This window comes from Eublepharis macularius, chromosome 9 (assembly GCF_028583425.1).
Source record: "Eublepharis macularius isolate TG4126 chromosome 9, MPM_Emac_v1.0, whole genome shotgun sequence".
In the NCBI taxonomy this organism is placed as follows: domain Eukaryota; kingdom Metazoa; phylum Chordata; class Lepidosauria; order Squamata; family Eublepharidae; genus Eublepharis; species Eublepharis macularius.
Genome location: NC_072798.1, coordinates 8,233,234 through 8,254,854, shown reverse-complemented (window position 1 = coordinate 8,254,854; position 21,621 = coordinate 8,233,234). Strand labels below are relative to the sequence as shown.

The 21,621-nt window shown below is 41.5% G+C and overlaps 1 protein-coding gene across 1 annotated transcript; it reads left to right on the top strand.

The window, feature by feature from the left end:
- Positions 1-6,558: 6,558 nt before the first annotated feature.
- Positions 6,559-17,975, top strand: MARVELD2 (MARVEL domain containing 2). Its single transcript, XM_054987694.1, has 7 exons — positions 6,559-6,628; positions 7,500-8,642; positions 10,339-10,371; positions 11,802-11,941; positions 12,796-12,967; positions 13,596-13,646; positions 16,563-17,975. The coding sequence occupies exons 2-7, from the start codon at positions 7,515-7,517 to the stop codon at positions 16,671-16,673; spliced, it is 1,635 nt and encodes a 544-aa protein (XP_054843669.1). The 5' UTR covers positions 6,559-6,628; positions 7,500-7,514; the 3' UTR covers positions 16,674-17,975.
- Positions 17,976-21,621: the final 3,646 nt, after the last annotated feature.

Here is a 21,621-nt window from a genome sequence, read left to right as displayed (position 1 = left end):
AACGTGTGTTTTGGCTCTTAGTCTCTGCCTTGAAAACCCCAGGAGGGAGTGCTATAAGTCAGCTATGACTTGATAGTACTTTTAACACCAAACAATATTTAAGAACTGTTGAAATCATAACACATGTAATAGCATTTAATATTGGAAAACTATTATAAAATATTTTGTAAATCTGTAAAACATTTCACAGTAGTTCAATCTTACCCTGGTAATCAGAATATCACCTTATCACTGAATCTATGATAGCATTTAAGCAAGGTATTTTGCTACAAAAAGATTAATAATCTCTTTAAGAATAGCTTGCATATTCAGTGTAGTCCTTAATCACTCATGTTAAACATGTTGCTTTATTTTTATGAACAGAGATAGTGAGGAAGAAGTAATGTACATGTCTGCATCTCTAATCACCACCACCCCTTGTAAAAACTGGCAAGATGATGTAGGGCAAATCCATATATTTGAGGATTATCACAGTATTAGGGATAATTTGAAGAGCTGCGTTTTCATATACAAATAGCTGCTCAACATAAACATCAAAGAATGGTGGTATGGCCACTATCCAGTATTGTTCCAGCGTATCCCAGGATGAGCTTCCTAACACAGTTGATGTACTGGAGAAGGAAGGGAATCGAGTTTTTTTTTCCCAGTCACAAAACATTTAAATGCTGGAAAATATTTTTACAACAATTGTACATTGCAATTGTCATCTTTGGCATTGTGATCTGTATCCTTTATAATGAATGAGAAGCTGTCCAAGATCTTGAGCAAAAGGGTACAATCTACATCCAGTAAAGCCAGTGGAAGATACGCCACTGATACTCTAGAAGTTAAATTGAAATCTAGCATCACGTATTTGTTTCTTATAGAGATTTTTGATGTTTTTGAAAGCAACCCCCTATATAAGGAAATTGGGCATGTTAAAAAAAAAGGAGCATTGATGAGAGATGTGTACCAAATATATAATTTCATTTGTGTGAGCTGCCCTCTACTTTGAAAGCTTGATGGCTAACTCATCTTAATAATCATTGATTTAAAGTGTATATAATTAGGATTTCCTCTTAGATACCCAGCATTTTATTATATGGTGTGAGAGTGGTATGAGTGCTTACCCTCCTCCCTTCTCTCTTCAATTCTCATAATAACCCAGTTTGAGTAGTTTGGAAAAAAACAAATGAAACATCAAATCACATATCACAGTCAGGTCCACAGATTGAAACACAGATCCAAAAATATTTGGCACTGCCATGGTGAAAAAAACATGAATATGAGACACGGATCCTCATGAATTCATATGATTTTTATATTGAAACAAAACAAAAAGGCTGTCATATATCATGTCGTAGTCTACAGATAGCAACAAAACAATCATGCATCCATCAATCCGTGGTGCTGCCACGGCACAAAAACATGCCAATAAAGCACAGATCCTCATGGATCCTCTGGATTTTTACATGGGGTCACCCAAAGTACTCCATACAATCCCAGACTATGTCCATATCCACAAATAGGAAAAAAATTCAGCCATCCACCGCTTCGTGGAACTGCCACGGTGCAAAATACGGTTCAAAAGGACGGATCCTCATGGGTCCTCTAGATTTTTAGATGGGGCCACCAAAAATGTCCATTGCCACAAATAGGTCAAAAAAACAATAACAGCCATCCACCACTTCTTGGAACCCCCACGGCGCAAAAACATGGTCCAAAAGCACGGATCCTCTTGGATCCTCTTGATTTTTATGTGCTGCCACCCAGAATCCACTATACAATACCAGATCATGTCCATATCCACAAATAGGACCAAAAACTTCAGCCATCCACCGCTTCGTGGAACTGCCACGGTGCAAAATACGGTTCAAAAGGACGGATCCTCATGGGTCCTCTAGATTTTTAGATGGGGCCACCAAAAATCCACCACATGATCCCAAATCATGTCCATTGCCACAAATAGGACAAAAAAACAACAGCCATCCACCACTTCTTGGAACCCCCACGGCGCAAAAACATGGTCCAAAAGCACGGATCCTCTTGGATCCTCTTGATTTTTATGTGCTGCCACCCAGAATCCACTATACAATACCAGATCATGTCCATATCCCCAAATAGGACCAAAAAATTCAGCCATCCACCGCTTCGTGGAACTGCCACGGCACAAAAACATGGTTCAAAAGCACGGATCCTTATGGATACTCTTGATTTTTCCATGTGATGACCCAAAGTCCACCATACATTCCCAGACCATGTCTGTTTGCTCAAATGGGACCAAAAAATTCACCCATCCACCGCTTCGTGGCATGGCCAAGGCGCAAAAATGTGGTTCAAAAGCACAGCTCCTCTTGGATCCTCCAGATTTTTACATGGGGCCACCCAAAATCCACCCTACAATCCCACATCATGTCCATTGCCATATATGGGACAAAAAAACCAGCCATCCACCGCTTCGTGACACCACCACGTTGCAAAAACATGGTCCAAAAGCATGGATCCTCATGGATCCTCTTGCTTTTTATGTGGGGCCACCCAAAATCCACCATATATTACAAGATCCTGCCCATATCCACAAATAGAACTAAATATTCCCGCCATTCACCACTTTGTGGCACCGCCATGGAGCAAATACTTGATTCAAAAGCACAGATCCACATGAATCCTCTTGATTTTTACAAGGGGGCACCCAAAATCCAGCATACAATCCCAGATCATGTCCATTGCCACAAATGGGACCAAAAAATTCAGCCAGCCACTGCTTTGTGGCACGACCACAGCGCAAAACATGATTCAAAAGCACGGATCCTCATGGATCCTGTTGAGTATTACATGGGTCCTCCCCAAAACCATCATACAGTCCAACATCATAACCAAAGGAAATGGCGACAAAAAATCCAGCCATCGACCGCTTTGTGTCACTGCCATGGCACAAAAACGTAGTTCAAAAACATGGATCCTCTTGATTTTTACATGGGGCTACCCCAAATCCCTCATACAGGTCAAGATCATGTCCATTGCCAAAAATGGCACAAAAAAAAAGGTATCCACTGCTTTGTAGCACCGCCATGGTGCTAATCCTTTGTTCAAAGGCATGGATCCACATGGATCCTCTTGATTTTTACATGTGCCATCCAAAATCCAACATACAATCCCAGATCATGTCCAATTCCACCAATGGAACAAAAAACCAAGCCATCCAGAGCTTTGTGGCACTGCCACAGTGCAAAACCTTTGTTCAAAAGCACAGATCCGCATGGATCCTCTTGATTTTTACATGGGGCCACCTAAAATCCACCATACAATCCCAGATCACGTCCATTGCCACAAATGGCACACATAAATCCAGCCATTGATTGCTTTGTGGCACTGCCACAGCACAAAAACATGATTCAAAAGCATGGATCCTCTTGATTTTTACATGGGGCCACCCAAAATCCCCCATACAGACGAAGATCATGTCCATTGCCATAAATGGCACCAAAAAACACCAGCTATCCAAAGCTTTGTGGCCCCGCCACGGTGCAAAACCTTTGTTCAAAAGAATGAATCCACATGGATCCTCCTGATTTTTATGTGGGGCCACTCAAAATCCAACATACAATCACAGATCATGTCCAATGCCACCAATGGAAACAAAAAATCCAGCCATCCCCCGCTTTGGTTCAGAAGTACAGATCCTCATGGATTCTCTTGAATTTTACATGGCGCCACTCAAAATCCAACATACAATCTCAGGTCATGTCCATTGCCACAAATGGTACCATAAAATACAACCATCCACCCCTTTGTGGCACCGCTGCAGCACAAAAAGTTAGTTCAAAAGCACGGATTCTTATGGATCATGTTAATTTTTACGTGGGGCCTCCCAAAATCCAGCATACAATCCCAGATCGTTTCCTGTGCCACAACTGGAACCAAAAAAGCCAGCCATACACCACTTCGTGGCACCTCTACGGTGCAAAAACATGCTTAAAAGCACGGATCCTCATGTTTTATCTTGGTTTTTACATGGGGCCACCCAAAGTCCACCATACAATCCCATATCATGTCTGTTGTCACAAATGGCACCCAAAAAATCAGGCACTCAGCACTTCGTGGCACCACCACGGTGCTAAAACACATTTAAAAACAACGGCTCATCACAGATCCTCTTGATTTTTTACATGAGGTCAACCAAAACTCAAGATCAAATCCCTTATGTCCATTGCTGCAAATTAAACTAGAGAAATTACACACTTTTGACATCCATGACCAAATAATGCACCGTGTACTGTTGATCCACTACATTTTTTCACCACTGTGACTCCAAACTATGGATTCTTCTCATCCTCAGGATTTTTGTACATTACTCACCCTAAATTCTTAATGTCTCAGAAAACATCCCTGGACGCAGATTGAACCATAGCAATCAAAGATCCAAGTATCTGTGACACCACTATTTTGAAAAAAACTGCCTAAAAAATCCTGATTGAACATTGTCATGATTAAATTAATTCCTACAAAATCACTCTGTTTTTGCGCCGTGGCGGTGCCACAAATCAGTCAATGTCTAGATTTTTTGGTGCCATTTCTGCCAATGGATGTGATGTTGGACTTTTGATGGAATTTGGGGGGCCCCATGTAATAATCAACAGGATCCATGAGGATCCATGCTTTTGAATCATGTTTTGCGCCGTGGCCATGCAACAAAGCAGTGGCTGGCTGAATTTTTCGGTGCCATTTGTGGCAATGGACATGATCTGGGATTGCATGGTGGATTTTGGGAGGCCTCATGTTAAAATCAGGATTGTATGGTGGATTTTGGGTGGCCCCATGTTAAAATCAGGATGATCCATTAGGATCTGTGCTTTTGAACCATGTTTTTGCGCTGTGGGGTGCCACAAAGCGGTGGATGGCTGAATGTTTTGTTCCCATTTCTGGCAATGGACATGATCTGGGTCTGTATAGTAGATTTTGGGTGGCCCCACGTAAAAATCAAGAGTATCCATGAGGCACTGTGCTTTTGAACCATGTGTTTGTGCCGTGGGTGCCACGAAGCGGTGAATAGCTTATTTTTTTGTCCCTTTTGTGGCAATGGACATGATCTGGGATTGTATGGTGGATTTGGGGTGGCCTCATGTAAATATCAAGAGGATCCATGAGGATCCGTGCTTTTGAACAGTATTTTTGCACCGTGGCGGTTCCACAAAGCGGTGGATCCATGAGGATCTGTGCTTTTGTATCATGTTCTTGTGTCGTGGCGATGCCACGAAGCACTGGATGGCTGAATTTGTTGGTCCCATTTGTGGAAATGGACATGATCTGCGTCTATATAGTAGATTTTGGGTGGCCTCATGTAAAAATCAAGAGGATCCATGAGGATCCGTTCTTTCGAACGAAGTTTTTGCACCATGTCAGTGCCACGAAGAGGTGTTTGGCTGAATTTTTTGTTCCTATTTGTGGATATGGACATGATCTGGTATTGTATGGTGGATTCTGGGTGGCCCCACATAAAAAACAAGAGGATCCATGAGGATCCCTGCTTTTGAACCAAGTTTTTGCACCGTGGCGGTGCCACGAAGCACTGGATGGCTGAATTTGTTGGTCCCATTTGTGGAAATGGACATGATCTGGGCCTGTATAGTAGATTTTGGGTGGCCCCACATAAAAATCAAGATGATCCATGAGGATCCCTGCTTTTGAACCATGTTTTTGACCCACGGTGGTGCCACGAAGCAGTGGATGGCTGAATTTTTTGTTCCCATTTGTGGCAACGGACACGGTCTGGGATTGTATGGTGGACTTCGGGTGACTCCATGCAAAAATCAAGAGGATCCATGAGGATCTGTGCTTTTGAACCATGTTTTTGCCCCGTGGCGGTGCCACAAAGTGGTGGGTGCCTGATTCTTGGGTGCCATTTGTGGCAATAAACATGATCTGGGATTGCATGGTGGATTTTGGATGGCCCCATGTAAAAATCAAGAAAATCCATGAGGATCCATGCTTCTGAATTGTGTTTGCGCCGTGGCGGTGCCACGAAGCAGTGGATAGCTGAATTTGTTGGTCCCATTTGTGGAAATTGATATGATCTGGACCTGTATAGTAGATTTTGGGTGGCCCCACATAAAAATCAAGAGGATCCATAAGGATCTGTGCTTTTGACCCATGTTTTTGCGCCGTGGCAGTGCCATGAAGCGGTGGATTGCTGAATGTTTTGGTTCCATTTGTGGCAATGGACATTATCTGGTATTGTATGCTAGATTCTGGGTGGCGCCACATAAAAATCAGGATCCGTGCTTTATTGCCATGTTTTTGTACCATGGCCACGCCACAGATTGGTGGATGCATGATTGTTTTGTTGCTGGCTGTAGACTAGGGCATGATAAATAATATGACAGCCTTTTTGTTTTGTTTCAATATAAAAATCATGAATTCATGAGAATCCTTTTTAAATAATCTCCCCACGATAGCTTATTTTGCTATTCACATTGCTACCATTAGTAGGCCACCTGCTGCGCAACACGTACAAAGAGCTTGCACGGTAGGGAAAAATTAGATCACTCTAAAGTTTCTGCGGTGGGGGCGGAGGGACGTTTGGCTGAGAAAGTCCTCTCGAGCGAGCGGAAGCAAAAAACGTCTTCAGGTGGAGGGGGCGGTCCGACAGGTATGCCTTTACTTATAGTGGGCAGGTGGGTGAGATGAAGGTCAAGCTAAGCGCACAACTAGCGAGAAGAGACCCTGTTGTGAAGCTGTCCTTAGGCCATAGAATTGCTTTCCTGCCGCCATTCCAGGGACTTTTCTGTCTGCCTCATTTCTTGAGGTGAGCTGGGACTTACGGATACACGCCCCTCTGAAGGAGGGCGGGAGGACAGAGCATGCCGGGCGGTGGTTCCTGAGGGAAGTGTCTGTCCAGGCGAGGGGAAGGGAAACGGGAAGGAAGCAAAGGGAGTAAAAAATCTCGGTGTCCTGCCTTCTGAAAGACCCGGAATTTCTAGGCTACGACACGAACATGTTTCTGTGAGGTATTTGGCGGTCTCGTTTTCCTGGCAGATCCCGGCAACGAGTGTGTTTTTGTCAAAGTTCCTGTCTTTTTCAAGGGGAAAGGGTGGCGTGATAGGGGAGCGGGCTTGAGCTTCGCTTTCCTTTGCACGTCTGAATTTTGATTCAGTGCCAAAAGGAAGCGCTGTGACTTCAATGCAGGAAAAGTGGTGTGGAAAGGACAGTCTTTAAACGCTAGAAGTCAGTCTCTTTGTTGTTGCTTTTGAAGTCCTGGACAATTCATGGGTTCAGTAGCTCAGCCGTGGTGAGCCCAAGTTCTAGTGGGAGTCCTGTTTTTAAAAACCTGGAATTGGACTGTAAAAATGTATGTTTTTTAAAACGTTTGTTTAAACGGTTAGGCTTGGGGGCTGAAGTCTTGTTTTTCTTGTGCCAAATACACTTGAAGCCCTCCCACCACTATATACCGTTTGCCAGAAACCATACGAGGAACAATAAATAGCCTTCAATCTTGCGCATTATTTTAATTTCTGAAACAGGGTGAAAGGTTGCAAATGTCTTCAAGGAACACAGCAGAACGCAGACCAGGGCATTTTGGTAGATCTGTGCATTATGACGAAGTGTATGTTGATTCCCCTTCTCTAGAAGATGCTGAAAGAGATTTTCAGGATAATGGACAAATACTGAATGCAGCTCCCTTGCCGCCGCCCCCTCTTCCTTTGCAACCACCTTTTGGGCCTGAATTTTATCCAAGTGACAGTGAAGAACCAGCTGAAGTCTCTGATCTCAAGCCAGTAAGAAAATTTGTTCCAGACTCATGGAAGAACTTTTTCAAGGGGAAGAAAAATGACCCTGAATGGGACAAACCAATACCTGCCATTTCTGATGCAGTTGAATGCTCTCCACCCTCATCGCCCACACTTAAACAAACTTCAGTTCCCAGTTCTTACCAGGATCCATATGGAGGATCAGGAGGGACCTACAATTCACACAAAGAAGTCGAAGCCATGATTCCTTCTGATCCCTATGGGTCGTTGGGGCGGCAAACTCAAACAGCTGTGGCTTACAGTGAGAAGGTAGAAGCGTATAATCTGAGATACTCGTACATGAAATCATGGGCAGGCCTGCTAAGGATCCTGGGTGTTGTTGAACTACTCTTAGGAGCAGCTGTGTTTGCTTGTGTCACAGCTTATATTCACAAAGACAATGAATGGTACAACATGTATGGTTTCTCGCAGTCGTATGGCTATGGGACAAGCAGTATGTATGGAGGCTATTATTACAGCGGACCTAAAACACCCTTTGTTCTTGTTGTGGCAGGACTTGCTTGGATTGTGACTATTATCCTTCTAGCTCTTGGCATGTCAATGTATTACAGGACCATTCTCCTGGATTCTCACTGGTGGCCTTTAACTGAATTTGGGATCAATGTTGCTTTGTTTATTCTGTACATGTCAGCTGCTATAGTCTATGTAAATGATGCCAACAGAGGAGGACTCTGCTACTACCCGTTATTTAACACGCCAATGAATGCCTCATTTTGCCGTATAGAAGGAGGACAGACAGCGGCAATTATCTTCCTGTTTGTAACAACAATTATTTATCTTATTGGTGCGGTTATTTGCCTAAAACTGTGGAGGCATGAAAGTGCACGAAAACACAGGCAGCTTTTGGAACAAGAGGTAAGTCTTCTTTTGGATACAGAATATCTGATTGTTTATTCAAGACTCGGTCTGAAAATTACTGTCTTTCATTCACTTCGTGTCTTAGGTCTCTCTACTCAAATAATACATGCTCATTAAAAGATTTAGGTTCCATATACACCATCAAATAAAATTGGTGTAATGATTGTGTAGGTATTGCTGATAACATACATGCAGAAATTTTTGTAGCTAAAGGAACATCATATAGACAGTTTTTATGGAGACAAATGTCTGGACTAACTATCAAACAGATATGGAGGCTTGCTCGCTCTCTACAGAATTAGGACAGAATCGTTCTACAGGCTATCAGAACTCACCTATTACATCTGTGACAATACATAAGTTTGGTTGGTGTCGGTATGTGTCTGACAAGCGAGGGAAATCCATCGAGCCCACACAATAACATTATAAAAAGGTTTCTACTAAATTGCAATGTTTGATTGTGTTGGTCACCCTGGCCCTGTCTTTTGCGAGGTGAGGATGACTTTTTTTAACTTGCAGGTATTTTTTTTTTCAAATTATGCATGTTAGTAACTATTGACGTAGCAGCACTAAGTTACTGTAGTAGCATGACATCTGGATTGGCCACTAGGAGAAAGCCCAGTGGGCTGTGTGGGCCTCTCCTGGGCCCCATCCTGCTTGGGGTAGAGGACAATGAGATCAGGCAGACTGAAGACTGGGAAATAGAGGCAGGCAGTGGGGACACCACAGCTGGGCGGAGGTGCGTGGTTTGGTGCCCTGCTTCTCTGCCCCCGTAACCATTGACCCTGGGGTTGCCAGGGTCCAGGCTGAGAAATTCCTGGAGTTTTTGGGGGTGGAGTCTGGAGAGGAAGGGGTTTTGGAATGGAAGGGGCCCCAGAATGGTATAATGCCATAGAGTCCACCCTCCAAAGCAGCCATTTTCTCCAGGGGAACTGATCTCTGTCCCCTGGAGATCAGTTGCAATTCTGGGAGATCTCCAGCCATCTGGAGGCTAGCAACCCTAATTGACCCAATTGGTGAGTCTCCTGCCGAACTGCATCTTGGGGGGGGGGAGAGAAGCACCGGCCATTCATCAGGTGTAGGGGTGGGGCCACATTCCAGGACTGTTTCAGCCACCCAGATTGCCTCTGCCGGATCAGCTTGAGATGCTCTGAAAGTTGTTGCTTGCTGTCATGAATATTATTAAATGACTATAGATGCTTAATTCAGTGTTTTGGTATTGGTTTGGAATACACAAATTCATAGTTTTGATGAAGTATGCTATAACACCTAAAACTCTATTCTGCTTCTTAAAAAGTTCAAGATTTTGAAAGATGCTTCAGGATCAAACACCAAAGTCCAGAGATTTGTATTATATGTTCACAAAATTACATGTACACAACCAAGATTCATATTTCCTTATTCATCAGTACTAATAATGATTTCATTACTCATCTTACTAACTCAATACAAATATGTATTGTCGAAGGCTTTCACGGCCGGAGAACGATGGTTGTTGTGGGTTTTCCGGGCTGTATTGCCGTGGTCTTGGGCCCAAGACCACGGCAATACAGCCCGGAAAACCCACAACAACCATCAATACAAATAATGAATTTACTTTTGAGAATTACAGTTACATATGTACTGTATTTCAAGGGTTTTTGTTTTTGCACTCTACATGCTTAATGTTGATATCTTCTTTTTTTTTTATTAGACGAAGACACAATCTTTTTTACCGAAAAGAATGGTAAGAATAGTATGTCTGTGAACATACTCATGTGTGCGTGCGTGTGCGGAAATTTATAAAATTTACAGAGTCTGAGCTACCTTAGTTTCGGAATGATTGGGAAAATATGGGAGAGGCTGGTATTTCTGAGACGTGCACTGATAAAACATTAGAAGCTGTAGCTTTTTCCAGTAGGAGTCAACAGATTTGCTTTGGCTTCCAACAACTTTTTTCTCTCGGTATTTTCTCTCCCTCGTGTGTTTTTGCAGGAGTAGCACCTCACTCCTGCTAGAGCTCCCTGCAAAAGGCAACACGAGTGAGAAAATATCCCTCTTGACCACCAAGGGGAACTTTGGGAAAGAAAGGAGGTAAAATGTGTCTGTCTTCCTGCTAGGCTTTTGCCAGAGGTGCCGGCAGTGCAGTGTAATTTCCAGCAATGTCCCGGTAGAAGGAGATCTAGAAGAAGCTGGGGTGCGTGCTGGGTGGAGGGGAGCCATGGTAAATAGGCCAGTAGAGTTAAGGAATTCCGCTTCACAACTCATTGCTGCGTTGCCTGCTGTCATCAAGTTGTTGGTGAAAACACATTCTGACAGTGAGAGGGATCCTGCCTTATCCTACTGCTCCACTGAGCAAAGTTTAATTTTTTATGTGGATGAGACCAGCATTTCCGGGCCTCTTGCAAATAATGAGGGGCTGTCTGTGTGCTTGGGGGAATCTTCAGGTATGCACCTTGTGCACCTAAAAACACCTCCTGTGGCCTGATGAGAACTGAAAATCTCCATAATAGATGGAAAGTTGAGAGCAGGTAAGAAAAAATGGTTAGAAAAATCAGCTTTCTCAGACATATGAGAGCTTATAGGATGTGCGTGTATCTGTGTGTGTTAGTTAAACATCGTCTTTGCCTCTCCCTCCATGATTCCTTGCTGGTCTACCGTTTGTATGTTCATAATTGTGATTTGTCAAGCACTATTCTGTAGTTGATGATGGCCAGTCTCTGTGTGTCTTATGTCTTCTATATATTCCCGTAAAACAAAAAATAATGGATGACCAAAAAGTTCCTTCTCCTATATTGTGAGAAGTTAATATTGTGTTGATGGACAAAGCATCTTGCATAATGCTACTTTTGCTAATTTCATCATCTTGGAATTATACATTTGATCCATTATTGGTAAAAGAAATTGATTTTGGAACTCAGTGATCTGGAAATGATAAAATATGTAAATTTTTGTCCATTCACTATGCTAAGCAAAGCTCTTTTTAAATCTATCTATCTATCTATCTATCTATCTATCTATCTATCTATCTATCTATCTATCTATCTATCTATCTATCTATCTATCTATCTATCTATCTATCTATCTATCTATCTATCTATCTATCTATATATATATATATATATATATATATATATATATAGTGTTAAGACTAAGCTTGATATTATTTTCATTTAGTATGAAGATGAAGGTGACAGTCCCAGGGAAGCAAAAAATCAAAAGAAAAACATAACTTTGGAAATGAAACCTGAACTGCTTAATGGCCATATACCAGCAGGGCATATTCCCAAGCCTATAGTGATGCCGGACTACTTAGCGTGAGTGCCTCTGCAGCATTCCTTACGAAGTTTACTCTTGGACTGGGATATTCTTTCATTCTCTTTAATCTTAGATCTAGATACCAATGTCTCGTACTACTAAATTTCTCACTGAATTTTTCCATACACATTCATTATAATTTGGGGAGTGATTTTAGTGTACAAATTTAATATAGTTAATTTAAAAGAATTTTGCATTTCTCCTTTTAGAGAATTTGCTTTATACAATAAAATACCTTGTGGTATGATTTCCTATATTGAATTTTTAAATGTTGATCAAGAAAAAATACTCTTTGTAAGTCTTGACTTTGTATTAGCTGATATTAAGAAAGTTGGAAATAATAGAATCATAGGGCTGAAATTAACTAAAAATCTAATCAATCACTTTGTTGTAATGTCTGTGCTCCTTAGCCCAGATCAACACTAGTCTGGCTACAAGAAGATCCAAAATAAAATGTACAAGGCGCACAATGTGTACAGGATAGTGGCAACTGTGGGAGACCTGGTTCAAATTTCCATCCATCCCTGAAACTGCCTGGGTTATCTTGGACCATTCAGTCTCTCTTTCCATTTTAGCCTAATCGACCTCAAAGGTTTTTGGAATAAAATTGGAGAAAGGGCAGAATAAGAAGGACAAGGGGAGAAATTTGGAAAATTACTCGGATGGCCAGATGAGTCAAGTTATTCTCTGCTGAACATGGTAGAAACAGGGCAGAGTCTATGTCCTTCTGGATACACATTACTCTGTTTTTTATCTTATATCCTAAAAAAATCACGTTTTCATAAAATAAGCATACGTTTGCATCTTGTTCTGACAGGTAATATTATGGCTTTCATTATTGTATTTCTTACAGAAAATATCCAGTAATCCGGAGCGATGAGGAAAGAGACCGTTATAAAGCTGTCTTTAATGATCAGTTTGCTGAATATAAAGAACTTTCTGTTGAGGTTCAGGCAGTCTTAAAGAAATTTGATGAGCTGGATGCGTTGATGAGGAAGCTCCCTCAGCATCCTGGAAACACCCTTGTAAGTACTCAATAGAATGAGCATTTTAAGAAGGCATATTTATACATAAATTTGGCCTTATTCTGTACAGTGGCCTCTTGTCCTTCTTTGAGAACCAGAGATCTGTATGATATATCTATGCGCCTGTGTAATTTCTCCATTGTTTAACATGTTTAAATCCTTATGATTCGTTCCAGCTCTGTATCAGATATCTGCTTGTTTTCAGACTTCTGCAATCCAGACCCTATTGTATGGTTTATTGGATGTCCCATCCTGTTGATCGTATTGACTGTATATTAGGTATTCTGCCTTGAGTCTCAGTGAGAAAGGTGGACTATAAATAATGTAAATAAATAAATACAGGGGAGAAGCAGAAAACTATTTGGTAGCTGACAAACAGTTGCCCAGCCTAGACATTACTAGAACTCGTGATCACCATATGGTTTTATTCCATTTGATATGCCTGCCTGTCTATAATCAAACTTTGCAGCTGTCCAATCCTTGCCATCTTTTGTCTGACAACCCAGTGACTGTTTTAGGATGATACGCCAAACTTCAGTGGTAGAGTTACTTTTTTTAGGAGAAAAAGCCTGAACAGAAAGTATTAAAGATACAAGATTTTAAAATGCTTGTTTTTCCCCCCTTTTAGGAACATGATAGAATTTCAAAGGTTTTGCAAGAATATAAAAAGAAAAAGAACGTGAGTGTTACGAAATACCTATTATTTGTTTATATAGTACCATTCAGGTATAATACACTTTAAAAGAGTAATGACTAAGAAAAGTTAAATCTGCATTCATTTGAATAAGACATGTCGAAGTCAGTTGACGTATCAAGAATTATCTAATCTGTAATGTATCGATTGTGGCAGTGGGCAGGTAATGACTTTAGAGATATAATTTATCTGAAGCACTTAGTTCTTTTTTTCTATTTTAGATTTTTATTGTAATTATTACATGTGTTACACAAAATAATTTGATAAAAAAGGAGAGAAATAAAAGAAAATGGGTTTATGAAAAGGAGTGTCTATGAAAAGTAAAAGGATGTGTCTTATCTATTTTTCTTTCCAATATGTAATAAAAATTGTAGAGCATTCACAATATTATTATTATTATTATATTTCAATTTATATTATTATATTTCAATTTTATATTTCAATACTTACTTGTACGTTGTGAAACACCCAGTCTTTAACACAGAACACACAGTTTATTTGTATTGTGTTAAGAAACCTTGCTCAGCACCATGAATCCAATTTCACATGCATACCACACATGCATATGGTTGCTTCTTACTCTACTACAGAAGGTCCCAACCACAGATCCTGCAGGCAATCCTGATTATAGATCTCCTGTGCCTTGTATAGAAGTACACTTAAGTTTGCAAAATCAAAAAGAGTCCAGATGCATCTGACGAAGAGATCTGTGGGTTCTCGAAAGCTTATGCTACAGTAAAGTTGGTTAGTCTTAAAAGTGCTACTGGACTCTTCGATTTTGCTACTACAGACTAACACGGCTAACTCCTCTGGACTTTGCATTTCTCTTCTTTCATCGGGCACGCTCTCTGAGGGTTGCTGTTGGAGAAGAGATGTTCTCCCTGAATTGTGGCATCCCTCAGGGTTAAATCTCCTCAGTGATGTTATTTAATGTATATATTCACTCTTTTGCCAAAATTGTCAGGTTTGGAGTTGGGTGCCATCAATATGCTGATGACACTCAGCTCTTCCTTCGACTGGATAAGCAGCCAGCAGCAGGGCTGTCAGCAGTATCTCAGTGCCTGCAGTCAGTAGTCGATTGATTAAGGGGGAGTTGGCTGAAGTTGAATCCATCTAAGATGGAGGTCACGTGGCTAGGAAACACTGAGATGCTAGCTAGAGGGTCACTTCTGAGACTTGATGATGTGCAGCTGACAGCTGAAGACTCTTTTAAAGAGCCTTGGGGTTGGATTCTGTGCTATCATTGGATAAAGAAGTGTGTATGGTAGCACAGGCAGCATTTTATCATCTATGTTAGGCCTGCGAGCTAGCTCCTTATTTGTCTGGGTCTGACCTTGCCACATTGATCCATGCAACAGTTACCTCCAGACTGGATTACTGTAATTCACTCTATGTAAGGCTTCCCTTGAAACTGCTTCGGGGACTGCAGGTGGTCCAGAATGCAGCTGCTAGGTTGCTAACCAAAACAACATAGTCAGCTCATATTGCTCTAATTTTACAGCCTCTACCAATTAGTATCTAGATCCAATTTAAAGTACTGATGCTAACTTTTAAAGTCTTTAATCGTCTGATCTTCATACCTACAGGATCGTCTCTTCCATTATAACCCCCCACACTCCCTTCAGTCATCTTCTCGGGGCCTTTTGCCAGTGGCCAGCCCCAGGGCGGTTTAGGTAGCTGTCACTAGGGGAGGAGCTTTCTCAGTTGTGACCCCTACCCTGTGGAATGCACTCTCTGAGGATACCTGGGACCTGCCGAATGTGTTGACCTAATTGTTTGACAACACCTAATTGTTTAAGGTGGTCTTTTGAAATTAACCAGACACTTTGGGGTTGGTTTTGACAGTGGTATGGTGGTAAGCCAGGTATTTTTGGACTTGGAGGAAGGTTTCAAACATTGTATTGTCGAAGGCTTTCACGGCCGGAGAACGATGGTTGTTGTGGGTTTTCCGGGCTGTATTGCCGTGGTCTTGGCATTGTAGTTCCTGACGTTTCGCCAGCAACTGTGGCTGGCATCTTCAGAGGTGTAGCACCAAAAGACAGAGAGATCTCTGTTTTTTAAAGTTTGAATTGCCCTCGGCATGGTGTGTTTTCAGAATGGAAACAGGATCGAAACAATTGATGTGGATGTATTGTTGAAGGCTTTCACGGCCGGAGAACGATGGTTGTTGTGGGTTTTCCGGGCTGTATTGCCGTGGTCTTGGCATTGTAGTTCCTGACGTTTCGCCAGCAACTGTGGCTGGCATCTTCAGAGGTGTAGCACCAAAAAAAGTTTTTTTTTTTTTTTTGGTGCTACACCTCTGAAGATGCCAGCCACAGTTGCTGGCGAAACGTCAGGAACTACAATGCCAAGACCACGGCAATACAGCCCGGAAAACCCCCAACAACCATCGTTTCAAACATTGCTTAGCAGAGTCATAGGCCAGGGAACAGGATCCATTCCAGTATTTGTTCTTTTTAAAAGGGCTATTTATATTTGCTTCATTATGCTTTCACACACAATGAATAATGCACTTTCAGTCCACTTTGCAACTGATTTTACTGTGTGAAATAGGAGAATCCACTTGCAAACGTATTGCTGAGTTCATTGCAAGTGGATTCGAGCTGCATTATTCAGTATGTGAGAAAGCAGAGTTCAGATTTAATTACTCTTTATGAATGGATTTTTTTTGGTCAAAAAGGAGTGCATCATGCAATATTTTGATGGCATAAGATCTAGTATATACCATACCAAATGTTGAAAAAGGAAAATAACATCTCAAGACAAAGGGCAAAGTCTTGCCTAGATCTTTTTTCATTTTAAATGATACCTAATCCAATTCAATGAAATTTTCCCACACTTTCCTAACTTGACGTTCCAAAGTCCAGCATGAAACAATAATTGATTTATTTTGTTTTGCAGGATCCTACCTTTCTGGAGAAAAAAGAACGTTGTGAATACTTAAAGAACAAACTTTCTCACATAAAACAAAGAATTCAGGAGTATGACAAAATCATGAATTGGAATAGTTAGTAGCGACATAACTTTACCTATAAGGGTTTCTTTCTTTTTTTTTAAAAAAACTATTTATTGCCACTGCTGTGCAAATATTCTTCTGTGAGACCAAGTACTAATTGAGCACTATCCACAGTTTAAGTAATCTATTAATAACCTTCATCATCTTGAATAAAGTGTAAATAGTGTATTACTTCTATGTATTTTTTATGATCCTGTTCTTTTGATCATATATACAAATGTATTCTTTTGCTTTCCTCTTGTTTTAAGATGTTTTTATTTCTGTATTTGAATATAATATTGTGAACGGTGTTTTGTATATGTATGGTTGTAATAATGAATTTAATATGAGAGAACTATATTGTGAATTTAGCCCACACCTTTCTCTATAACTACACACAAGCCCGGGCATTGCTGCGTACACATAATTGTGTAATGCCTAGTCATCCAATAGATAGTCAATGCTGTCAGCTTTGGTAAGGCTGATCATCTGTTTTGAGTGGAGCAGGGGAGCCTGAATCATGCAACCTTCCTCATCCTTTAAGAATAACAATACCTAACTTCACAATAACCCTTCTGCATGGGCCAATTTCACCAGTTCAGTTCCTATATGGCAGTGTTTTTTTAATGACCATCTGCATCTGATTTGCTGCTATGAGTAGTCACTCTGGCTACTATGCAGCTTTTCCACTGCTTTCCTGGGAGTGCTTATACCCCAACATTTTTTTAAAAAAAATCTGTTTTCCAGTCAGCTGTTTTCCCATGGATCCTCTTTATTCTGCCTTTTAGTCTTCCACCTTCTGCCCCTCCTCCCATTTCATTGCGACGGGCTGCTGTTGTCTATTTAGCCAGTCCTTTCCCCTCCTCTCTATTCCTCCCCCTTCCCATTTCCTCTCCCACTGTTTTATTTTGGGTCGAGAGGGAGAAATCCAGGAAATAGATTGATCCAACAATGCATCAATTCATTGCATGTGCAGAAAGAAAGGGCTGGTGCTATTCCATCACCAATGACAGCATCAGTGAGGAAAACACCAGCACTCATTGATCTCGACGCGTTTTGACACAGTGCAGACTAAGGAATGGCACCACACAGACCAAACATGAGAGGTGCAAAAGGACCCGGACAAGTTGATTCCATGCTTAACTTTTGGGATAGTGAGGACGGAGTTATGTTCCCAGTGCAGAAGGAGCTAATGTCACCCCCCAAATCAGGCAAAGTGAAATGGTGAGGGTGAACAGAGCTATCTTTCATTTGGCTGTTACCAGGGCTTTTTTTCCAGCAGGAATGCAGTGGAACGGAGTTCCGGAACCTCTTGAAAATGGTCACATGGCTGGTGGCCCCGCCCCCTGATCTCCAGGCAGAGGGGAGTTGAGATTGTAATCTAAACTCTGGAGATCAGGGGGCGGGGCCACCAGCCATGTGACCATTTTCTCCGAGGGCAACCCACTGAGTTCCACCACCTCTTTTCCCAGAAAAAAGCCCTGGCTGTTACACATGGTTCCCAGTGAAGGATCTCTCTGTGTGCTATTGAGTTCTGGAAGCTCCTGCAATAATGTAGACAGGAAATTTTTGTATATGGGATTTATAAACAGAAGCCTGCTTCTGTACACACACTACAATCTATAATAGCAAAGGAACTGGCTGATCAGACTTCCAAATAATTTTTTATCCTGCTGAATTTTATAAAAATGTGCCTTCATGACAGTTGAAGAGATTAATATCACACATACATATTTAGTGTGGAATTTTAAAGCCATTAGGTTAATGTTATGCTATATTCTTCAAACATTTCTGGATGTTGAGTTTGTGACCTTTTAAAAGTTAGGAGGTAAATTTTCATCCTGTTGTCACCAATCACATATGTAGTCTGTTTGAGAACTTGTCAAGGATATTTTTCTGATCTTGAGCATATTACAGGACAATAGCTCAGGAGGAGATACTCTGTTCTGTAAACTGCGGTAGTCCTGTAATCTCTGATGGGGAAGTGGGTAGAATTACTGCTTTCTTTCCCCCAGCAAAGACATCGCTTTCTACTTCTAACAGCAGATCCTTAAGTAGATAACTGCTTTTGTATGTGTATTGCTGCTGCAGTATATGGGTGACTATAAGTAGAAATGTCTTGAAATATGTATGTCTGTAGGGGAAGTCTTGTTAATGAACAGTATGTGCCTGTCTACACTGAATCTTAATTTATAAGCAAATGTTTTACCATACCATATTCTTCATCTTTTAAGAGAGTTTCTAGCCTGTAAGAAACAAATTTTACCCATGGTGTTAATGTTTTTAAATGTTTTGATGTTGCAAGTTGTTATTGACTGTTTAATTCTTAATAGTGTTTTATTTCTAAAATCCAGAACAGTCAGGTAATTTCTATTGAGCTATACTTTCTGAACAATGAAAGTGTCGAGAATAAAGATGAAACATTGTAATAATGTGTAGTACATTATTTACTGTTTATTTTACTTATATTCTCTGTTTCTCACTGAGACTCAAGGTGGTGGATTACTCAGTGTAAGTCAGTTCAGTTATAGGACTAGGGATTACAGCAGTCTTGAAGCATATGATACTTGATTCTGTTAAACATGCAGAAAGTGGTATTTACATAAGCATAAAAACAGGTCAGTGAGAATAGAATACTCTGTAAAGTAAACCAATAATACTTATATACTATACATAGTAGCACTATATAGCCTTCAGTCTGCAAGATCTGAGCCAAAGCTATTAATGACAAAACTTTTTGGAGGGCATTCGTTCATAGCATTGCCATAAGATGGAAGCAACTTGACAACATAGAACACACAAGTGATATAGTTCACATTCTCCCCCCCCCTTTTTTTAATGAGTGCCTTCCTGAATAATTTTTTTTTACATAGTTTGTGGAATAATTGAAGCATGGAAGCCTTCCTGAGCACCTCCTCACATTGGCTGTTCCACAAGGTAGAGGCCACAACAGAGAATGCGTGTGTACAGACCATTGTTGATGTTGCTCGTTTGTAATGTGGTGTAATGTTTAGAAGTCCGGTTCATGTTTATACCTATTTCAGGGTATCAGCTGCAACATGAAACAAGTTATCTGCTGTGTTAAGGACCACACAAAGATTTAGACATTTTGTCTGGTGGGAGTGAACCCCTGAATTCAGCATTTTTTATTACTATCATGAGAGGAAACATTATCAATGGGAAACACATTTGACTTAAATTTTGCGGTTTTCTTCTGATGAAAAAAAACTCAAAATAAGATATGATACTAGATTCCTGTTGGTTGTTCTCGGTTGCATTATCCATTGTGCAATGAATTAGAGTGGGGTGTAAGCAGCATATTTTATACCACCATATATGTAAATATACTTGTGTGAAAAATATGTGTCACTTGCCGCTTGTTTAGTTTGGTGTTAGGAATTTCCTTGTATATATGTAATATGTTTTGAATCAGTGTAGTATTGACGAGCATTTTATAATTTGTGTAAACATTCACCATGTTCCTTGTTTTTTTTAATATCAGCATATTGATAACATCCAATTTCAACAACATGAATGACTTATCCTAAGAGTTTTGCATAGAGATTGAGTAGCATAAGAGACGGGATTACACCCTGAGGAACAGTACAAATCCCACACTGATGAGTGACAACTGGTCTCTGACAACTTTTTGGGTCTTGTCTGTAAGGAATTATTTAAGCCCATTCAAAGCACACCCACGGATACCTACTTCTGCCTCTAAACATTTCAACAAAATGGCAACTTAATTTTAGATAACAATCCCAACCATGGTTGTTGTGGGTTTTCCGGGCTGTATAGCCATGGTCTTGGCAAGACCACGGCTATACAGACCAAGACTGGCTATACGACCAAGACCACGGCTATACAGCCCAGAAAATCCGCAACAACCATCGTTCTCTGGCCGTGAAAGCCTTCGACAATATAATCCCAACCATCCCAATTTGTTTATGATATTATTTAACATCTACATGCGCCACCTCACCCAGTTGGTGCGGAGGTTTGGGCTGGGCTGTCATCAATACGCGGATGACACCCAGCTTTTTCTGTTGATGGACGGCCGGCCAGACACGGCCCTAGACAATCTGACCAGAGCTCTGGAGGCTGTGACAGCATGGTTGAAACAGGCTGAAATTGAACCCAGTGAAGGCAGAGGTCCTGCAGCTGGGACGGGGCTGCCAGATGCTGGGATCCAGCTCCCTGCCCTGGACGGGACAGTCTGGGCGTGCTCCTGGATGCCTCCCTGTTGATGGAGGCCCAGGTCACGGCGGTTGCCAAGTCTACATTTTTCCATCTTCATCAGATCAAGCAACTTGCCCCCTACCTGACGCCCCAGGACCTGACTACAGTGATCCATGCAACAGTCACTTCCAGGCTAGATTACTGTAACTCACTCTACGCTGGGCTACCCCTGGGCCTGATCTGGAAACTACAACTGGTCCAGAATATGGCGGAGTGGGTCCTGACTGGTATATCTTACCAGTCACATGTCACACCTGTTCTGCGCCAGCTGTACTGGCTTCCGGTTGAATTCCGAATCAAGTTCAAGGTATTGATTCTTACCTTTAAAGCCCTGAGCGGGTTGGGACCGGCATATCTTTGGGACCTCCTCTCCCTGTACGTTCCCTGGAGACCGCTTCGATCAACAAATAAATGTTTACTGGTGGTCCCCAGCCCTAAGGAAGCCCGCCTCACTTCAACCAGGGCCAGGGCCAACGCTCTGTCAATGGAGACCCAGGCCCAGCGGGACATATTATCGTTCCGCTGGGCCTGTAAGACAGAGCTGTTCCGCCAGGCGTTCAGTGGTTGAAGGGGGCGGTGCCATGTCGGCCTCCCACCTTCGGGGTGGGGGTTGGGTTCTCCGCACCATTGCACTTGGTTAATTTATTTCATTATTGTTTTGTATATTGATTTTAGTATTGTTTTCTTGTTTTTATTTATTTTAAACTGTTCACCTCCCAGAGCCCC